This window comes from Varanus komodoensis, unplaced genomic scaffold, assembly GCF_004798865.1.
Source record: "Varanus komodoensis strain SLA01 unplaced genomic scaffold, ASM479886v1 scaffold57, whole genome shotgun sequence".
NCBI classification, from domain to species: Eukaryota; Metazoa; Chordata; class Lepidosauria; order Squamata; family Varanidae; genus Varanus; species Varanus komodoensis.
In genome coordinates this window covers 1,194,720-1,211,178 of record NW_025336182.1, presented here as the reverse complement: position 1 = coordinate 1,211,178, position 16,459 = coordinate 1,194,720, and the positions used below count along the sequence as shown (strand labels likewise).

General features: G+C 55.3%; 1 protein-coding gene across 1 annotated transcript in view; it reads right to left on the bottom strand.

Annotated features, from left to right (window-relative positions):
* LOC123032868 (SLAM family member 5-like) overlaps window positions 1-14,961 on the bottom strand; it is a 38,090-nt gene extending 23,129 nt beyond the window's left edge. The window contains exons 1-7 of the mRNA XM_044449047.1: window positions 14,951-14,961; window positions 14,662-14,785; window positions 13,908-14,130; window positions 8,382-8,528; window positions 2,277-2,600; window positions 1,223-1,480; window positions 499-552 (exon numbers count right to left, since the gene is read on the bottom strand). Coding sequence (XP_044304982.1) covers window positions 499-552; window positions 1,223-1,480; window positions 2,277-2,600; window positions 8,382-8,528; window positions 13,908-14,130; window positions 14,662-14,785; window positions 14,951-14,961 — 1,141 coding nt within the window. The remainder of the gene's footprint in view (window positions 1-498; window positions 553-1,222; window positions 1,481-2,276; window positions 2,601-8,381; window positions 8,529-13,907; window positions 14,131-14,661; window positions 14,786-14,950) is intronic.
* Between the last annotated feature and the right edge of the window lie 1,498 nt (window positions 14,962-16,459).

Here is a 16,459-nt window from a genome sequence, read left to right as displayed (position 1 = left end):
CAGTGGGGCAGCCTGCTGGAGCGCAGCGGTGCGCCGGCTCCCGAGGGAGCAGAAGGCCGGCGGGGTGACCGTGGCGAGGCCCACTGGGGCCCCTCGGATGGTCTTTGGCCCACGGGCCGCCTTGGTCAGCAGCGTTGTGCTGTGGAGGAAGTCCCTCATGGGGCCGCCACCCCCCGCCACCCCGCATCACGAGGCTCGTTGTCACACCCCCTCTTCCCGCCCCACCCCGCGGGATCAGGGTGGAATGGTGGCCAGGGACACTTTCGCGGAGGCTCACGTGCGACACGCCACCGAGCTTGGGAAGGGAACACGCCTCCCGCCCGACACGTGGGCCCAGGAACTGGCCCTCCCGCCCTCCTCCGGCCCTCCTGCAGGCGAGGGGGGCCCGCGGCACGCGCCTCGCCCGGCTGTGCGCCGCCTCCCCTGCTCCGCAGCCGGTGCCTCTGGGCACGAGGCACAAGGCAGGGGGACAAACAAGACGAACGGGCTGGGGCTCACCATTCTCCCAGGCAGACTCCGTCACAGGCCTCGCCGTTGTGCACTCAGCTTGAGCTGATGGGCAGAGAGCAAGCGCGCAGGTCAGAAGGATGCAGGCGGCAGGCAAAGCCGTGCGGAGAGCTCCAAACTCCTCCGGCGACCCCAGTGCCGCTCCCCGCCAGGCAGATTTCTTGTCAGGGTGGGGTCTTCTCTGCCCACCTCATACAAGTGCAGTATGTGAGTGGGCTAAGAATTCAGCACCTGCACACTTTGAGCAATCCCTTAACAGTGCATGTTTCTAGTCCTCAGTGCTACACGTGTGAGCAACTGCCTTGGGAAATCAAATTGGTCAGAGAGGGGGCTGAATAAGAGGGCCAGCGGAGCTATTTTGCCTTGCCTTTGATGTGAAGACGCAGAATAGTTTTTGGAAATGCCAACAGCAATGAGGTTCAGTTGCACTCCATTTCTGCACCGCACACCCCTTCCAATGCTTTGTGCACGTTTCTACCCCCCACAGCGTCCTGCACATGCTCAGCCCTCTCCACGGCCACGTTGCAGCGGAGCCCCCGGCTGCATGGCTGCTCCCACCTTCCCAATCCCCCGTTTTCCTGGCCTGGCCCCCCCAGCTGCACCCCCAGGCAACGCTGGTCTGATCAGCTGCGGAACGGGGCAGAGTGGGCCCTTCCGAGCCAGGCGGGGGTGCAGCCTTCCCTCCACGGCCTCTTTCGAGCACAGGAAAACTTACCGGTGCAAAGCTGTGCTAGGGATGCTGTCCTGGATGCGGGGCCGAGCGGGTTCCGTGCGGTGCAGGTGACGTTCAGATCGGGGTCCTGTGGCCCGTGCCGGATGAGGAGGGGATTCCCAGGGGCGGGAACACTGCTGCTGGTGGGGGCCCAGCTGAATTCCACACCTTCGTCCCGCTCCTGCGTGGAGCAGCTCAGCAGCCAAGTGCTGTTCTCGTGTCCCTCGCAGCGGAGAAGCAAGTCAGCCTCCGACAAACGCTCTGCGCATGGGGGCGGGGGGAGCATACAGAGAGCACACTAAGGCGCAGGAGAGCGAACGATTGCACAGGAGGGCCCAGTGCAGGAGCAGAGAGGCTCCAGCTCCTGCTCCGTCTCTGCCCCGCCCACTCGCTTCGCCAAAGGGCTTCCGGCCATCTAGTCTGACCCCGGCTCCAGCCGGCTCCACTCATGACATGCCTGCCGTGCTATGCACCTTCTGTCCAAACGCGCCTGGCAGCTCCCGCCGTATGCCAGGCAGCACGCCAGACATTGCGTGGCTTTTTTGTCCGACCTGCCACGATTTCTCTTGGGCAGCACATGTAGGCAGCCGCAGGGCTGTTCCGAGGCTCGGCTCCAACCCTGGGAAGTCCGCAGCTCCAAACTCGGAGCACCTGACTCGCTGGTGGCATGGAAAGATGCAAATGCAACCGGGAGAGGGTGTGCCAGGGAATGGGGGGGGGGCGCCCTGGCAGTGCCTCTGCCTCCTTCCCTCCTGCCCCACAGCGCACGAGCGAGTGGGGGGGGGCTCTTTAGCCACCTCCGCCTCAGAGGGCGCCATCGATCCCGCTGCCAGGGCCGCGCGCATGTGCCGGGCGGTGGCCCTCCTGGCAGGCCCAAGCCAGCGGGGTGGTGGCCCGTGGGCAGAGGCTCCCCGTGGAGGCCGCGGAAGCTCCCAGAAAACGGTGCACTGCCCTGCCCGCCCCTCTGGAGGCCTTGCTGGCCCTATGGGGACTGGGAGAGGCGGGAGGGGAGCCCGAGGAAGGTTCCCCCGCCTCCCCTGCTAGCTGCAGCACTTACTGAAAACCCCCAGCTGGAAGGTCTGCCTCAGTGGTTCTTGCTGTCCCTGCAGCTGTGTTTGTGCTGTGTATAGCCCAGAGTCAGTTCGACGGAGCTCGTGGATGTGCAGCTGCTTGCAGTCCGCGGAGACATTCATTCGCTTGGAAAACGCTGGGATGAGAATAGTGGCCTCACACGGTGGTTTGGGTTTCAGATAGGCAAGAATTTCAGTTCCTTTTCTTCCAAGGCTCCTAGTCCAGGAAATCAGCGTAAATTCTTTCGCCGTCTCCACCTGGAAAGTTGCAGAGCCTCCCAGGACTGCCGTGATGTTTCCCCCGGAGGTTTCTGTGAGGTCAAGAAGTGGGAAGAAAGAAGCCTCAGGAGACAGCCACTCCACACTGTCCAAGCCTGGGGACATGAGGGCGCTCTGGCCCCCCACAAGGTACAGGGCAAAGTGCGCAGCTGGTATTCCGTGCACCGGCGCTGGAAGGAAAATGTGCCTGCTCCCACCTCTCAGGCCTTTTAGCTAATGAGGGAACTTTTTGCAAAAGGTACATCTGCCTCTAAGTCCCATTTTCCTTTCCTTTCTTTTTTGAGGGGGGGGGTCTTCTCTGGGGGGAGGAGGCTGCTGTCACTGACAGGGGTAAAAAAGATGTGCTAGGAGAGCCCGCTGGCCACGCTCAATCAGAAGAATGGTTAGGTTTATGTGGACAGTGCTGCTGAGAGCCAGCCCCTGGGCCTCTGCAGCCGGGACTATCTAGCTGTGCATTGCCCGTTTGGGGCCCATTTGGTGGCTGTTGGGGCAGTGGGGCAGGGGATTCTCTGTGTGTGGGGGGAGTTAGCGGCCTCTTCTTTTCTTCCCCCCTTTGCCTTTTCTTTTCCCTTGTGGTGGAAGGACAGAGGAAGCACTCGTGAGGCCCATGTAGCGCTGGGCTCGTGTGGCTCTTTGGAGAGGTGTGCCCGGGACGGTTTACTGGGAGTGGGGTGAAAGCCGGTGCCGCTGCTCGGCGCTGGGTCGGCACACGATAAAATCTCACGAGTCACGATTTAATCGTGGACGAGGGTGCGGGCCTGGCCTGCAGCGCTGGGAGCTGGCGGGACGCCTTCCCAGCCACACGCTCCTGGGCGCGCGGTGCCTCCCCAGCGTCGTCGCCTGGAGGGCCAGGCAGGGGGGCTGTTGTGCTGCGCAGGGACCCTGCCCCCTCGCCAGGGTCCCCGTCCTCCCAGGCCAGGCCCCAGGTGTCTTCCCCTGGCGCTGGGTGACCAAGGCCGACCGTTGCCGTGCGCAGCCCAAACGGCTCGGGAGCAGGGGACTGAGGCAGCGCCTTCCCCATAGACTCCCGCCCGGCCACTAGGCCTGCTCCTCGCGGGAAGGGGCATTCTCAGCAGTCGCAGGGACTCTGGGATCCACTCCCCAGGGATACTGCCTGGCGCCTGCTCTTCTTTCTTTCAAGTTATGGGTGAAAGCTTTTTCATCTAAAGAAGGCCTTGGTTGATTAATTTACTTGGATTTAATACTTTATATCTTGTTATGGATTATTTAATTTAAGTAAACGTTATAATTTATGGGTTGTGCTTACTGGTGTGCGTGGGTACATTTTACTATGTGATGTTATCTATTATTTTATTGTTTTACCTATTTTATCAGAGTATCAATTCTTCTACTGTTTTTTATGTTTGTTTTTATGCTGTTTTAGCTTTTGTAAGTCACCCAGAGAACCTTTAGGCTGTGGGGCCACATAGAAATGGAAATGACTGAGTGAATGAATACCTTCAAAGCAAACCTTACCATGTGGATCAGGCATCCGGCTTTACAGCCCTCCTGTGGCAAAGCTTTCACTCAGTTTGCCCTGCGGCTGCAAAGCGTCCTGTCCTCTTGAAGCCCAGCTGTGTGGCTCGCCCCTCCCCAAAAGGAGAAGCTGAGCAGGAGTCTGTGATCTTTCGAAGTAAGATCCAAATCATGTTTTTCCTGACTTTGTAAATATTGAAAAATGACCCTGACAATGTCTGTGGATCACCTATATCACCAATACCAGTGTGGGCTGCGGTGGAGAGAGCCCTGCTAAGCGGCCTAGTGCTTTTATCCCCATGGTTCTCGTTTTACGGAGGCAGAGGGGTGCCTATGCCAGCCCTGCAGTGTAGCCCAGTGTTGGTACGCAGTCCCCGTGTGTGCTGGTGCCGTCAGCAATCCCGTGTCTCCTGCGAAAGCGTTTCATCTGCTGCGCGTCGTCTGATGAGCAGAGCCCAGGGAGGAGTGGCCGCCCCCCACCTCAGGACCAAAGCTGTGGAAGGGATGAGGGGTCGGCCACGAGGGGACGCAGGGCTGCCCAGCGGGGGACAAGAGAAGGGGGGCTTGGAAGGGAAACCAGCCCCACGACACACTCGTGGCAGGTGCCCGGTGGCCTTCGGGGAAGCGGAAGTGAGGGCAGTTCTCTGCCTCCGAGGTGCGGAGAGAGGCTGCAACCGCCTGCCGGGGTCCCGAGCGGCACAAGCAGCACGGCAAGGAACCAAAGCGCCCCTCCGACGAGCAAAGCTGGAGGTGAGTGTGAGGGGGCACTCCAGGTAAAAACGTCATCGGCAGTGAAGCGGGGCACACAGTCGAGTGCGGGCCCCATCTGCCACACCGACTAGCGCACCTGGCTCACGCATTTCCCTTTTAAAGCACCTCCCTCTGATTTGCACCCTGGTCAAATGTCTGGACTTTGCACCTTTTTTCTGCTACGTAGCTGAATGGAGAGCTCTGGAGAACTCGAAAGCTTGCACACATCTGTGGTGTTTGGGTTGGTCCAAATGGAAGTTTTGCCCTGTTAGGGATTCCAGCTATCGCTTTATGGCTAAGTTTTCAACTCAGGAAGTGTGTAGGTCCGAGGAGGGACTATGCAATCCCAGGATGGCATCCTTGCCATTCCAAAGTCAAGCCACGCAAAACTGCATTTGGCTGGTGCAAATGCAGTTGGAAACAGCATCCAGTGAACCACCGAGGCTCCTGTGGGACCGAAACGTGGCCAGCACACCCCTTCCTCCTCTCCATCCCCCACGGGCTCCACTGCAGCTCCCAGGGCTGCTGCCCCAAGCCCGCCGGACTTCTGGACTTCACACAAGCCCAGGTCAGCGGGGCCAAGGGCCAGGGATGCTGGGAGCTGCTATTGTGTTGATTCTTGCTTGGGCCACAAACTAGTTACATACAAACTCTCTAAAACAAACCCAGACAAATGCAACATGAAGCAGAATCTAAAAACTAGAATATTTTTGCTGCATGTTATTTATATTTTGTTCTAATTTGTCTTTAGTCAAATTTCAATCATTGCTGATTATAATTTCTTGTAAATCACCTAGAGCCTATGGGAATGGGGCAGTATATAAAAATAAAGTACATTAATAAAATTTAAATTATTTATGGTTGGGGGTAATTGATCATATAATCCATATTATTTATGGATTCCACACAAGAGGAAAAAGGTGGGCCATAAAGGCCATGAGATAATTATATTTAAGAATTATTGAAGTTACAGTTTTCAAGTAAATAACTTTACTGTAAAGATCAAAGCACAAAGTTAGGCCACTTCATCCAGCTCTCCCCAAAACAGTCGCCTACATTATCCGCTATAAGTTTTTCACAATTCTGAATGAGGCCATGGAAAAAAGAGCAACCCGAGATTTAGCATGATTGGCATCACACAGAACAAAGAAGCTTCTCTAGAATAATATTGACATACAGGTGACACAGTCATTATCTTTGTGAGCCACTGGACCATCGGTCCGTTGGGAGGTAAATCTGGCACTGGGTGTTCTAGCCTTAAACTTCCCAGCCTGTCCGTAAAAGCTGCTGGCCTGCTGATGGGGCAAGTGAATTGCTCAGTCTTTCATCCAAGGGACTCCCCAAAGACCCTATCAGTGGGGTCAAATTTTGGGCAGCCACACCGCCTGCACTCTGCCCCGTCTCCGTGAACTGGAGGCTGCTCAGGGTCTGACTGCTTCTTGGGCCACCGAGACCACCTGTTGTTGCTGTTGTTGCTGTTGTTGTTGTTGTTGTTATTATTATTATTATAACATTTCTATGCCGCCCCTTGCCGAAGCCTCGGGGCGGCTTACAACACAATAAAATACATTGAAATACAATAGAACATAATAAATTACCATTAAATACAAAAAATACATTGAGTTACAAACATAATAATATAAAATTAAAATTATCAGTATAAAATAAGTAAATAAATAATATAGGAGGAGAAAAGAGAAGGAAGAAGAAGAAGAAGTTGCCCTGGCCAGAACGTATATTTTAACAATTAAAATGATGTTTAAATAAAAAGGTCTTTACCTGGCGCCGAAAAACCAGTAACGACGGTGCCAGGCGGACCTCTTTGGGGAGTGAATTCCATAGGTTGGGCGCCACCGCAGAGAAAGCCCTCCTCCGAGTACTTACTCTCCTAATTTCTTTCATGGAGGGTTCCCGCAGATCTCAAAGGGCGGTCGGGCATATACGGACGTAAGCGCTTGTTCAGGTAGCCAGGACCCAAGCCGTTTAGGGCTTTATAGGTCATAATCAACACCTTGAATTGGGCCCGGGCTTCAATGGGAAGCCAGTGAAGCTGACGGAGAACTGGAGTCATGTGAGCATAACGCCCCGTTCCCGTCAGCAACCTGGCAGCTCTATTTTGCACCAATTGAAGTGTTCGGACCGTCTTCAGGGGAAGCCCCACGTAAAGCGCATTACAGAAGTCTAAGCGGGAAGTCTCCAGCGCGTGTGTCACCGTCGCCAGGCAGTCGAACTCCAGGTAGGGGCGCAGCTGATTAATCAGCCGGAGCTGAAGGAAGGCGCTCCTTGCCACCGCTGTCACCTGAGCTTCCAAACCTAACCTTCCGTGGCTACATGAACACCTGCCCTGAACCAAGCAGCCAAATCGGGCCTCCCCTTCCCCTCATCAACCCTCTTTCTTAACACGGGAATAGACAGAGTGTGTGAGGGAGGGAGAGCCTATAAAATGTCTCAGGGTGCAATAAATCAGGATCTATAACGTCCATTTGAGAAGAGAATGCCAAACGCTTGTTGGTTCTGATTTTACAGTTCCTGGAGGGTGATGCCCGTTTATGGGAGAAACTGCCAAATTAGCCCGGCACAGCTGGACCTTCCCTGGAGGATTGTGTCATTCGGGTCCCTTCGCTTTTTTCTTGTGACCGGGCCAAAGACCTCAGAAACGGGCCTCCGTCTTGCTCTCAGCACTCAGACGGGAGGGGACTGGAGACACCTCCAGCAGGTTGTGGGGCATCAGGATTCTGCCTGCCCTGAGCCCTTCCTTGGATGGACCCCTTCCCTGGGAGGGGCTCAAACAAGAAAGAGCAACTTCTCCGGGTTTCTTCAAATGGTCTAACTAGATGTGAGTATCATTAGGAAGACCACATATTGACCAACATGTTTTTGCAGCTAGACAAAACTGATCAGCCAGAGCATTTCAAAAATCCAGGGTCAGGTTTACCAGCCAGGAGAGGCGGCACCAGCACTAGGGTCTCTCCCGTTCGCCACCGCTGCTGCCAGATCCTTGGAGCTTGAAGAGGGTTTGGCCCGAGGCAAGCAGGCGTTACTCTTAAGAGGATGGGACGTGGGAGACCGAAGCAAAGCCGAGGGGCTTCCAGTTTGCTTTCTGGTGCCCATTATGCGGAACTGCAGGCCCCCAAGTCCCCCGGCACCACAGTCTGACCCGCAGCCCGTACGCGCCTGGCAGGGCAGGGCCTCGGACACTTGCAGTTATAGGTGCCGCCGCCAACCAGCTTCCTTCCTTCTCCTCGCTGCCCCTAGAGAACAGCCATTAATATTCTTCTCGCAGATGATTTTGTCGCACTTTTTAAGAGGTTTGTTTGAAAATTTGCCTCGCATTCTTTATCTCGCACACTTCCTGTCAAAACAATGGCACTGCCTCATGCTCAGGGGCAAAGCGGTCATAAACAGACCACTCCGAATGTTAGTCAGACCACAGACTGGGCAACTGGTGCCGAGGCAGACTGGGCAACTGGTGCTGAGGCTGTGCCTCAGGAGAAGGCACTTATGGCCCCCAGGAGCCCCCCGCCCAGTCGTCACGCCGTAGTTCTCTTCGAAACTTCCTCTGAGAAAGAGGTGCGAGCAAGACTTACCGGCTAGAAGACAAGCGATGAGCAAGAGGCAGTGTGTGCCGAGGCTCCTCATGGCTTCTCGGTTAGCCACGTTCCTCTCGAAGTGAGCCTCAGTTCCTGGAAGCGCCTTGCGCGCCGCTGCAGCCCGCCCTCTCTGAGCACCATTTCCTGGGGGGCAGGGGGGGCTGGATGTGCTCTACTTGAATTGCTGTTGACAGCACTGAGGGATGCCCCAGCACCAGGGGGGAGCAGGTATTTCATGCAGCAGGTTTATCGCGAAGAGGAGTTTGGGCCAAGGACATCCCTAACCCCCACCCTCTCCTCGCCCTGATCTTGAAAGGCATGAATTGCTTGGAGGCAGGGGAGAGAGGGGGTCCCAGACCGGCAGCCTGGCATCACCCATCTTGGGGGAGAAGGGGCTGTCCTGCCCCCAACAGCTCTGAGGGTCCCTGCCTTCGACCGGACTCTAACTTTGCTGCAGGAGCTCTTCCTGGCCCGCTGTGGAGACGCCACTGGGAGGAGGCTGTGCTCGGCGACTGAGGAATGAGGAGTCCAGCGTCTGCGACGGGGCACCAGGCAGCTCTTGCATCCTTGCCACTGCCTCTCCCGCGTTCCCAGGGCCCCTCCCTGCTTCCCCGCCGCTTTCATGAGCCCCCACTTTTACTCTGGCTGGGTGCTTTGGTGAGCTGAGCACAATACTCCAGTTGTGGGCGCACTAGACCTGTTCTCCCCTGCAGAGGAAGGCGGGACGCGCCCCAACGGAGCAAAGCTCAGGGAACCCAGGTTCCATTTTGATGCAGGAAGCACTTCCTGGAAGTTAGAACCCCGAGGGTGTGGAATGGGCTTCCACGAGAGGTTGTTGAGGCCCCATCGATGTGGGTGTTCAAGGACAGGCTGGACGTGCACATGGTGGGCATGTTGTGAGTGGAGCCGGCTGGAGCCGGGGGTCAGACTAGATGGCCCAGGAGGCCCCTTCTGACTCGCTCTGTTTCTATATTTCTGTCTCTACCCACCTCCATGTGACACCCCCTCACATACCTGTATGTCGCCAACATATCCCCTCTGAGTCTTCTCTTCTCCAGGCTGAAGAGATCCAGTTCCCTCAGTCTCGCCTCATACCCCATCCCCTGCAAACCGGCCACCAACCTTGTGGCCCTTCGCTGCACTGACTCCAACCTGGCTATATCCTTCCTGTAATGAGGGGCCCAAAACTGAACACAATACTCCAGTTGCGGACACACCAGAGTCATATAGAGTGGTAGTAATACCTCTCTCGATCTAGAAGCCACGCTTCTGGCTATGCAACCAAGGGTGGTGTTCGCCCTCTTGACCACCGCATCACACGGCTGACTCATGTTCAGCCTGCAGTCAACCAGCACCCTGAGGTCCCTTTCACAAGTGCTGCTCTCCAGCCACTTGTCCCCTAACCTGTACTTATGACACCCATTCCTGTGCCCCAAGTGCAAGACCAAGCACTTATCCACACTGAACGCCATCCTGTTGTCTCCTGCCCACTTCCATAGTCTGTCCAGATCCTTTTGGATCTGGAGTAGCTGCTCCTCAGTTGTGGCCACTGCTCCAATTTTAGTGTCGTCTGTGAATTTGATCAGCAGACTGTTCACCCCTTCGTCCATGTTGTTAATGAAAAGATTAAACAGGATCAGCCCCAGGACAGAGCCCTGGGGGACCCCGCTTGCCACTGGCAGCCATCCCGATGATTCCCCACTAATGGTTACCTTCTGCTTTCGGTCATTCAACCATGCCCTAATCCACCGGACAGTGCTTTGGTGTATTCCAAAACTCCTCAGTTTCTCCACCAGGATATCATGGGGCACTTTGTCAAAGGCCTTGCTGAAATCCAGGTAAACCACATCCACTGCAGCCCCTCCATCCAGCCATCGTGAAACCTTGTCATCCTCCCACCTCCAGCAGCACGCCGCTCCCGGGCAAGCGAATGCGGCCAGATGCACGCGGCCACGCCGTCGACGGCAGCCAGCTCCACCGGCCAGCGCAGGCGCCAGGTAGCCTTGTCAACCACCCGTTGGGTCTGACGGTACTGCTGCTCAATGCCAGGTCGGTCAATAATAAATCTTCCCTCATCCATGACTTGATTGTGGATGAGGGGGCCGACCTGGCTTGCATAACGGAGACCTGGGCAGGAGAGGGAGGGGATGTTGCCCTCTCCCAATTGTGCCCGCCCGGGTATCTGGCTCAACACTGTTCACGCCCAGAAGGGAGGGGAGGGGGAGTCGCGTTGGTTTACAGAGCCTCCATCTCTCTCACGGGTCTTCCGGTCCCTTTGAGGCCAGGGCTGGAGTGCCTCTACTTGGTGTTGGGCGAATGAGACAGATTGGGGATTCTATTGGTGTACCGTGCACCTTTCTGCCCAGCAGTCTCTCTATCTGAGCTGACAGAGACCGTCTCGGACCTGGTGTTGAGGACCCCCAGGATGTTGGTTCTGGGGGACTTCAATCTCCATGCCGAGTCTGGACTGACTGGGGCGGCTCAGGACTTCATGGCCTCCATGATGGCCATGGGGCTGTCTCAACACGTCATCGGCCCGACCCATGAACGTGGACACACTCTGGACCTGGTATTCACGACGGGGCAGGAAGAGGATGACCTGAGGGTGAGGAACTTATGTTTGACTCCCCTGTCATGGTCAGATCACCTCCTGGTGAGGTTTGTGCTCGAGAGCGGCCTCTCCCTCTATAAGAGTGTGGACCCGATTGTATGGGCCCACCCCCGGAGCCGGATGGATCTGGATGGATTCCTGAAGGCCCTGGGGGAGTTTCCGGCTGACAAGACTGGTGCTCCTGTCGAGGCTCTGGTCGAACTGTGGAACGGAGAGATGACCAGGGCTGTGGACATGATCACTCCTAAGCGTCCTCTCCCACCAGGCAGAGCCCGCTCTTCCCCTTGGTATACACCTGAATTGCGAGCGATGAAGCAGCTTGGGAGACGGCTAGAGCATAGGTGGAGGAAATCACGGAATGAATCTGACCGAACACACTTGAGAGCCCACTATCAGGCCTATGCTGTGGCGGTGAAGGCGGCAAAAAAGAAGTTTTTTTCCGCTTCCATTGCCTCCTCACAATGCCGTCCAGCGGAGCTTTTTCGAGTGGTGCAAGGCCTGGTTCGCCCGGGTCCTAAGGAAGATCCGATGCCACCCTCAAAGGCCCGCTGTGACGACTTTGCCAGGCATTTCAGGGAGAAAATCGCTCAGATTCATCACGAGCTGGACTCCACTAATGCCTCGGAGGTCTCTGAGGAGTCACCAATGCTACCGTCTGGTCCAACATTATTGGAGGAATTTCAATATTGCGGCCCGATGATGTGGACAAGGTGCTTGGACGAGTACGTCCCACCACTTGCCTATTGGATCCTTGCCCGTCTTGGTTAATAAATAACTCCAAGCACGGGATTGGGACCTGGATCTTGGAAGTGGTTAACGCTTCTCTGAGGGAGGGTCGAGTGCCTGCCCCTTTAAAGGAGGCGGTAATACGACCGGTCCTGAAGAAGGCGTCACTGGATCCAGAGATGGCCACTAACTATAGACCTGTGGCCAACATCCCGTTTCTGGGCAAGGTGTTGGAGCGAGTGGTGGCGGGACAACTCCAAGCACTCTTGGATGAAACTGATTATCTGGATCCTTTTCAGTCCGGCTTCAGACCCGGGTACAGTACTGAATCTGCCTTGGTCGCCCTGTACGATGACCTGTGCAGGGAGAAGGACAGGGGGAGTACATCCCTGTTGGTTCTTCTGGACCTCTCGGCGGCTTTCGATACCATCGACCATGGTATCCTTCTGGATAGACTTGCGGGATTGGGGGTTGGAGGCACTGCTTTGCAGTGGTTCCGCTCCTATCTCGACGGTCGATTCCAGAAGGTAGTGCTGGGGGACCATGTCTCTACATCATGGCAGCTATGCCATGGGGTACCACAGGGCTCCATTTTGTCCCCTTTGCTGTTTAACATCTATATGAAATTGCTGGGAGAGGTCATCAGGAGGTGTGGGCTGCGGAATCATCAATACGCTGATGATACCCAGCTTTACCTCTCATTCTCCACTAATCCAGGTGAGGCAGTGGCTGTGCTGAACCGGTGCTTGGCCGAGGTAAGGGAATGGATGAGGGCCAATAAACTGAAACTCAACCCAGACAAGACGGAGGTCCTGTTGGTTGGCGGATCGGGTTTCGGAGAGGGTGGATTTGACCTGGTCCTGAATGGTGCAACACTCCCTCTTAGGGATAAGGTCCGCAGCTTAGGTGTACTCCTCGACCCGGAGCTTTCTTTGGAAGCTCAGGTGACAGCGGTAGCGAGGAACGCCTTCCTTCAGCTTCGGCTGATTAATCAGCTGCGTCCCTACCTGGAATACGACTGCCTGGCGACGGTGACACACGCGCTGGTGACTTCCCGCCTAGACTTCTGTAACGCGCTTTACGTGGGGCTTCCCCTGAAGACGGTCTGAACACTTCAATTGTGCAAAATAGAGCTGCCAGGTTGCTGACGGGGATGGGGCGTTATGCTCACATGACTCCAGTCCTCCGTCAGCTTCACTGGCTTCCCATTGAAGCCCGGGCCCAATTCAAGGTGTTGGTTATGACCTACAAAGCCCTAAACGGCTTGGGTCCTGGCTACCTGAACGAGCGCTTACGTCCGTATATGCCCGACCACCCTTTGAGATCTGCGGGAGAGTCCCTTCTCCGGGAACCCTCCATGAAAGAAATTAGGAGAGTAAGTACTCGGAGGAGGGCTTTCTCTGCGGTGGCGCCCAACCTATGGAATTCACTCCCCAAAGAGGTCCGCCTGGCACCGTCGTTACTGGTCTTTCAGCGCCAGGTAAAGACCTTTTTATTTAAACATCATTTTAATTGTTAAAACATATGATCTGGCCAGGGCAACTTCTTCTTCCTTCTCTTTCTCCTCCTATATTTTTATTTACTTAATTTATACTGATAATTTTAATCTTATATTTGTAAATCAATGTATTTTTTGTATTTTTGTATTTAATGGTAATTTATTATGTGCTATTGTATTTCAATGTATTTTATCGTGTTGTAAGCCGCCCTGAGGTTTCGGCAAGGGGCGGCATAGAAATATAATAATAATAATAATAATAATAATAATAATAATAATAATAATAATTCCGCAAGGTTTGTCTGGCAGGACCTGTTTTTGTGGAAGCCGTGTTGTGTGGCTGTCAGCCTCCCTTCCCCATCTAGCATCACTAGATCTCTCTCTATTATGAGCCTTTCCATTGTTTTTCCTACAATGGACGTAAGGCTAACCGGTCTGTAATCCCCCGTGTCCCTTCTACTACCCTTTTTGAAGTTTGCCAACCAGTGCTGGCTCCTGTTCCGGACATGCCCAGAGGCAGCCTGCCCCACCGAACGCAGCCGAGTCGCACTTATGGCGAGTCTCCTGTCTGGCCCTGCCTTGACCAGGGCACCGCCCATCTGGGAAGCCCACCATCCCATGCTGGGCAATCTGAGCCTGTTCATCTGGGCCCTCACGGACACGGGCGGGGATGCTGACCGGGGCGAACCGCAGAACAGGCGCCACAGTCCTTGCGGCAAGGGCAGAGATCTGTCGCCAACTACGAGGCCAAGTTTCGCTGCCTTGCAGCCAACACGCAGTGGAATGAGGCTGTGCAGCGTTTTCATTTCTGCTTGGGGCTGAATTCTGCGATCAAAGATGAAGTGGCTTGGGTCATTCTGCCAGCGGCGCTGGGCGATTTCATTGCATTCTGCATTGGCATTGATGCCCGGCTAGTGGAGAGAGAAAGAGCAGGGGGCCACCCGCTCAGACATGCCCTGCCCTCTCCGAGAAGCAGTTCCTCCCAGTGTGGACCCCCTGCCGGAACCCATGCGGGTAGAGGGGTCTCGGTATCACTTCAACCGAGAGGCAGCAACCAGCGGTGCAGGGACCTGGGGCTCTGCTTGTATTGTGGGGTGAAGGGCCATTTTGCCCATGTGTGCCCCACAGAGAGTCCAGCAGCGGGAGATGGACCTCCCTGGCTGTTGCAGGGGGACACCGGCCCGTTCATCCCCACTTTGTCTTCCCTGTCCAGTTAATTCTACCCCAAGGCGGGTTCCTGCGGGGAGATGTTATGCTGGACTCCGGGGCTTCCTTGAATGTCATGGACCTGGGGTTTGTCACAAGTTTCCGCATCCCAACCCGGCAGAAGGAGAGACCCATTCCTGTCAAGGGGCTAGATGGCTCCCTGCTAGCATCAGGCCCCATGGCACTTGAAACCGAGGCAGGAATGGATCTCTTTTGATATCATCCAGACCCCTCACTTTCCGGTGGTCCTTGGCATTCCCTGACTGACTCTGCACGACCCCACTGTTTCCTGGGTGCAGTGGACCGCCTGTTTCCAGTCTCCCCGCTGCCAGGAACTGTGCCTCCGGGATCCGGTTACTGCTGCCATGAGAGCACAGCTAGCAGCCACTACGGGTCATGCGACCACACCCCAAGCGCCCTCAGGGGAAGTCGTGGAAGCATCTCCGCCAAGCTTGCTTCTGGCCCCTTACCGTGACCTGGTGGATGTTTAAAGGGGCTGAAACTCTGCCTCCCCATCAGCCTTACGATTGCCCCATAGATCTACAGCCGGGAGTGAATGTATGCTCTCTCAGCCCCTGAGCTCAAGGTCCCCCACAGGAGTAACTAGATGATAATCCGGCCTGTGGGTTTATTCAGCCCTCCAGGTCCCCTGCTGGAGTGCCTATCTTTTTCGTGAAGAAAAAGGACGGCAGTCTCCACCCCTGTATTGACTACCGGTGACTGAACCAGGTCTCTGTCAAGAACCAGTACCCCCACCACTCATCCCAGAACTATGTGAGCGGTTACAGGGGGCCCACATCTTCACTAAACTAGACCTGGGGGTGGCATATAATCTGGTCCGCATACAGGAGGGTGACGAATGGAAAAGAGCCAGTGTGGCGTCGTGGTTAAGAGCCTGGGACTGGGACTCAGACGATCTGGGTTCTAGTCCCCGCTCAGCCAGGGAGCCAACTGGGTGACTCTGGGCCAGTCACAGACTCTCAGCCCAACCTACCTCACAGGGTTGTTGTTGTGGGGATAAGATGGAGGAGGAGATGTAAGCTGCCTTGAGCCCTTTGTAGGAAAAAGGCAGGATATAAATAATAAAATAAAATAAATAAAATAAAATAAAACTGCACTCTGCACCCGAGATGGACACTTCGAGTACCAAGTAATGCCGTTCGGGTTGACTAATGCCTCTGCGACCTTCTAGCACTTCATCAACGATGTCCCACGCGATATGTTGGACCGTTTCGTCATTGCCTGCCTCAACAACATCCTGCTATTTTCTGGCTCTATGGAGCAACACATCCAGCATGTCCGTGCTGTCCTCCTCCAGCTTCAGCTGCACAGTCTCTACACCAAGCTGGAAAAGTGTGCATTCCACCAAGATGCAACCGAGTTCCTGGGCTACATCATAGCCCCTACAGGGCTTCGAATGGATCCCAGGAAAATTAGGCCATCCTGGACTGGGAACCCCCTAAGAATGTGAAGGGGGGTCCAGCATTTTCTGGGGTCTGCCAATTTCTGTAGGAGGTTCATTGAAGGGTTCTCCCGCCGGGTGGCACCCCTCACTGCCCTGCTTTGGCAGCTGGGCAGACAGAACAATACCTCTGATGTTTCTTGAGGTACCGTCAAGATGACTGGGTACCTCAAGCTACCACTTGCAGAGTTCGTGTACAACAATGCCAGACACGCATCCACAGGTCAGCCCCTTCTTCACCACCTATGGTTTCCATCCCGTGATCACCCATGCACCCTGGGCACTTCCCTCATCCCCTCTGCCAACGAATGCGTCAGTACCACCAGAAGACCCAGACCGAACTTTCCCAGCACCTGGAAAAGGCTACGGCCGCATATAAAAAACATGCTGGCCGGAAACGCCAATAAATCCCCTATGTGTTGGGGATAAAGTCTGGCTCTCCACTCAACACTACGCCTCACCACGGCCCTCAGCCACACTGGAGTACAGATGCCAAGGACCCTTCCAGGCTCGATGGCAGATCAATCCTGTCACCTATGCACTGGACCTTCCCCCCTCACTAAGAATACATC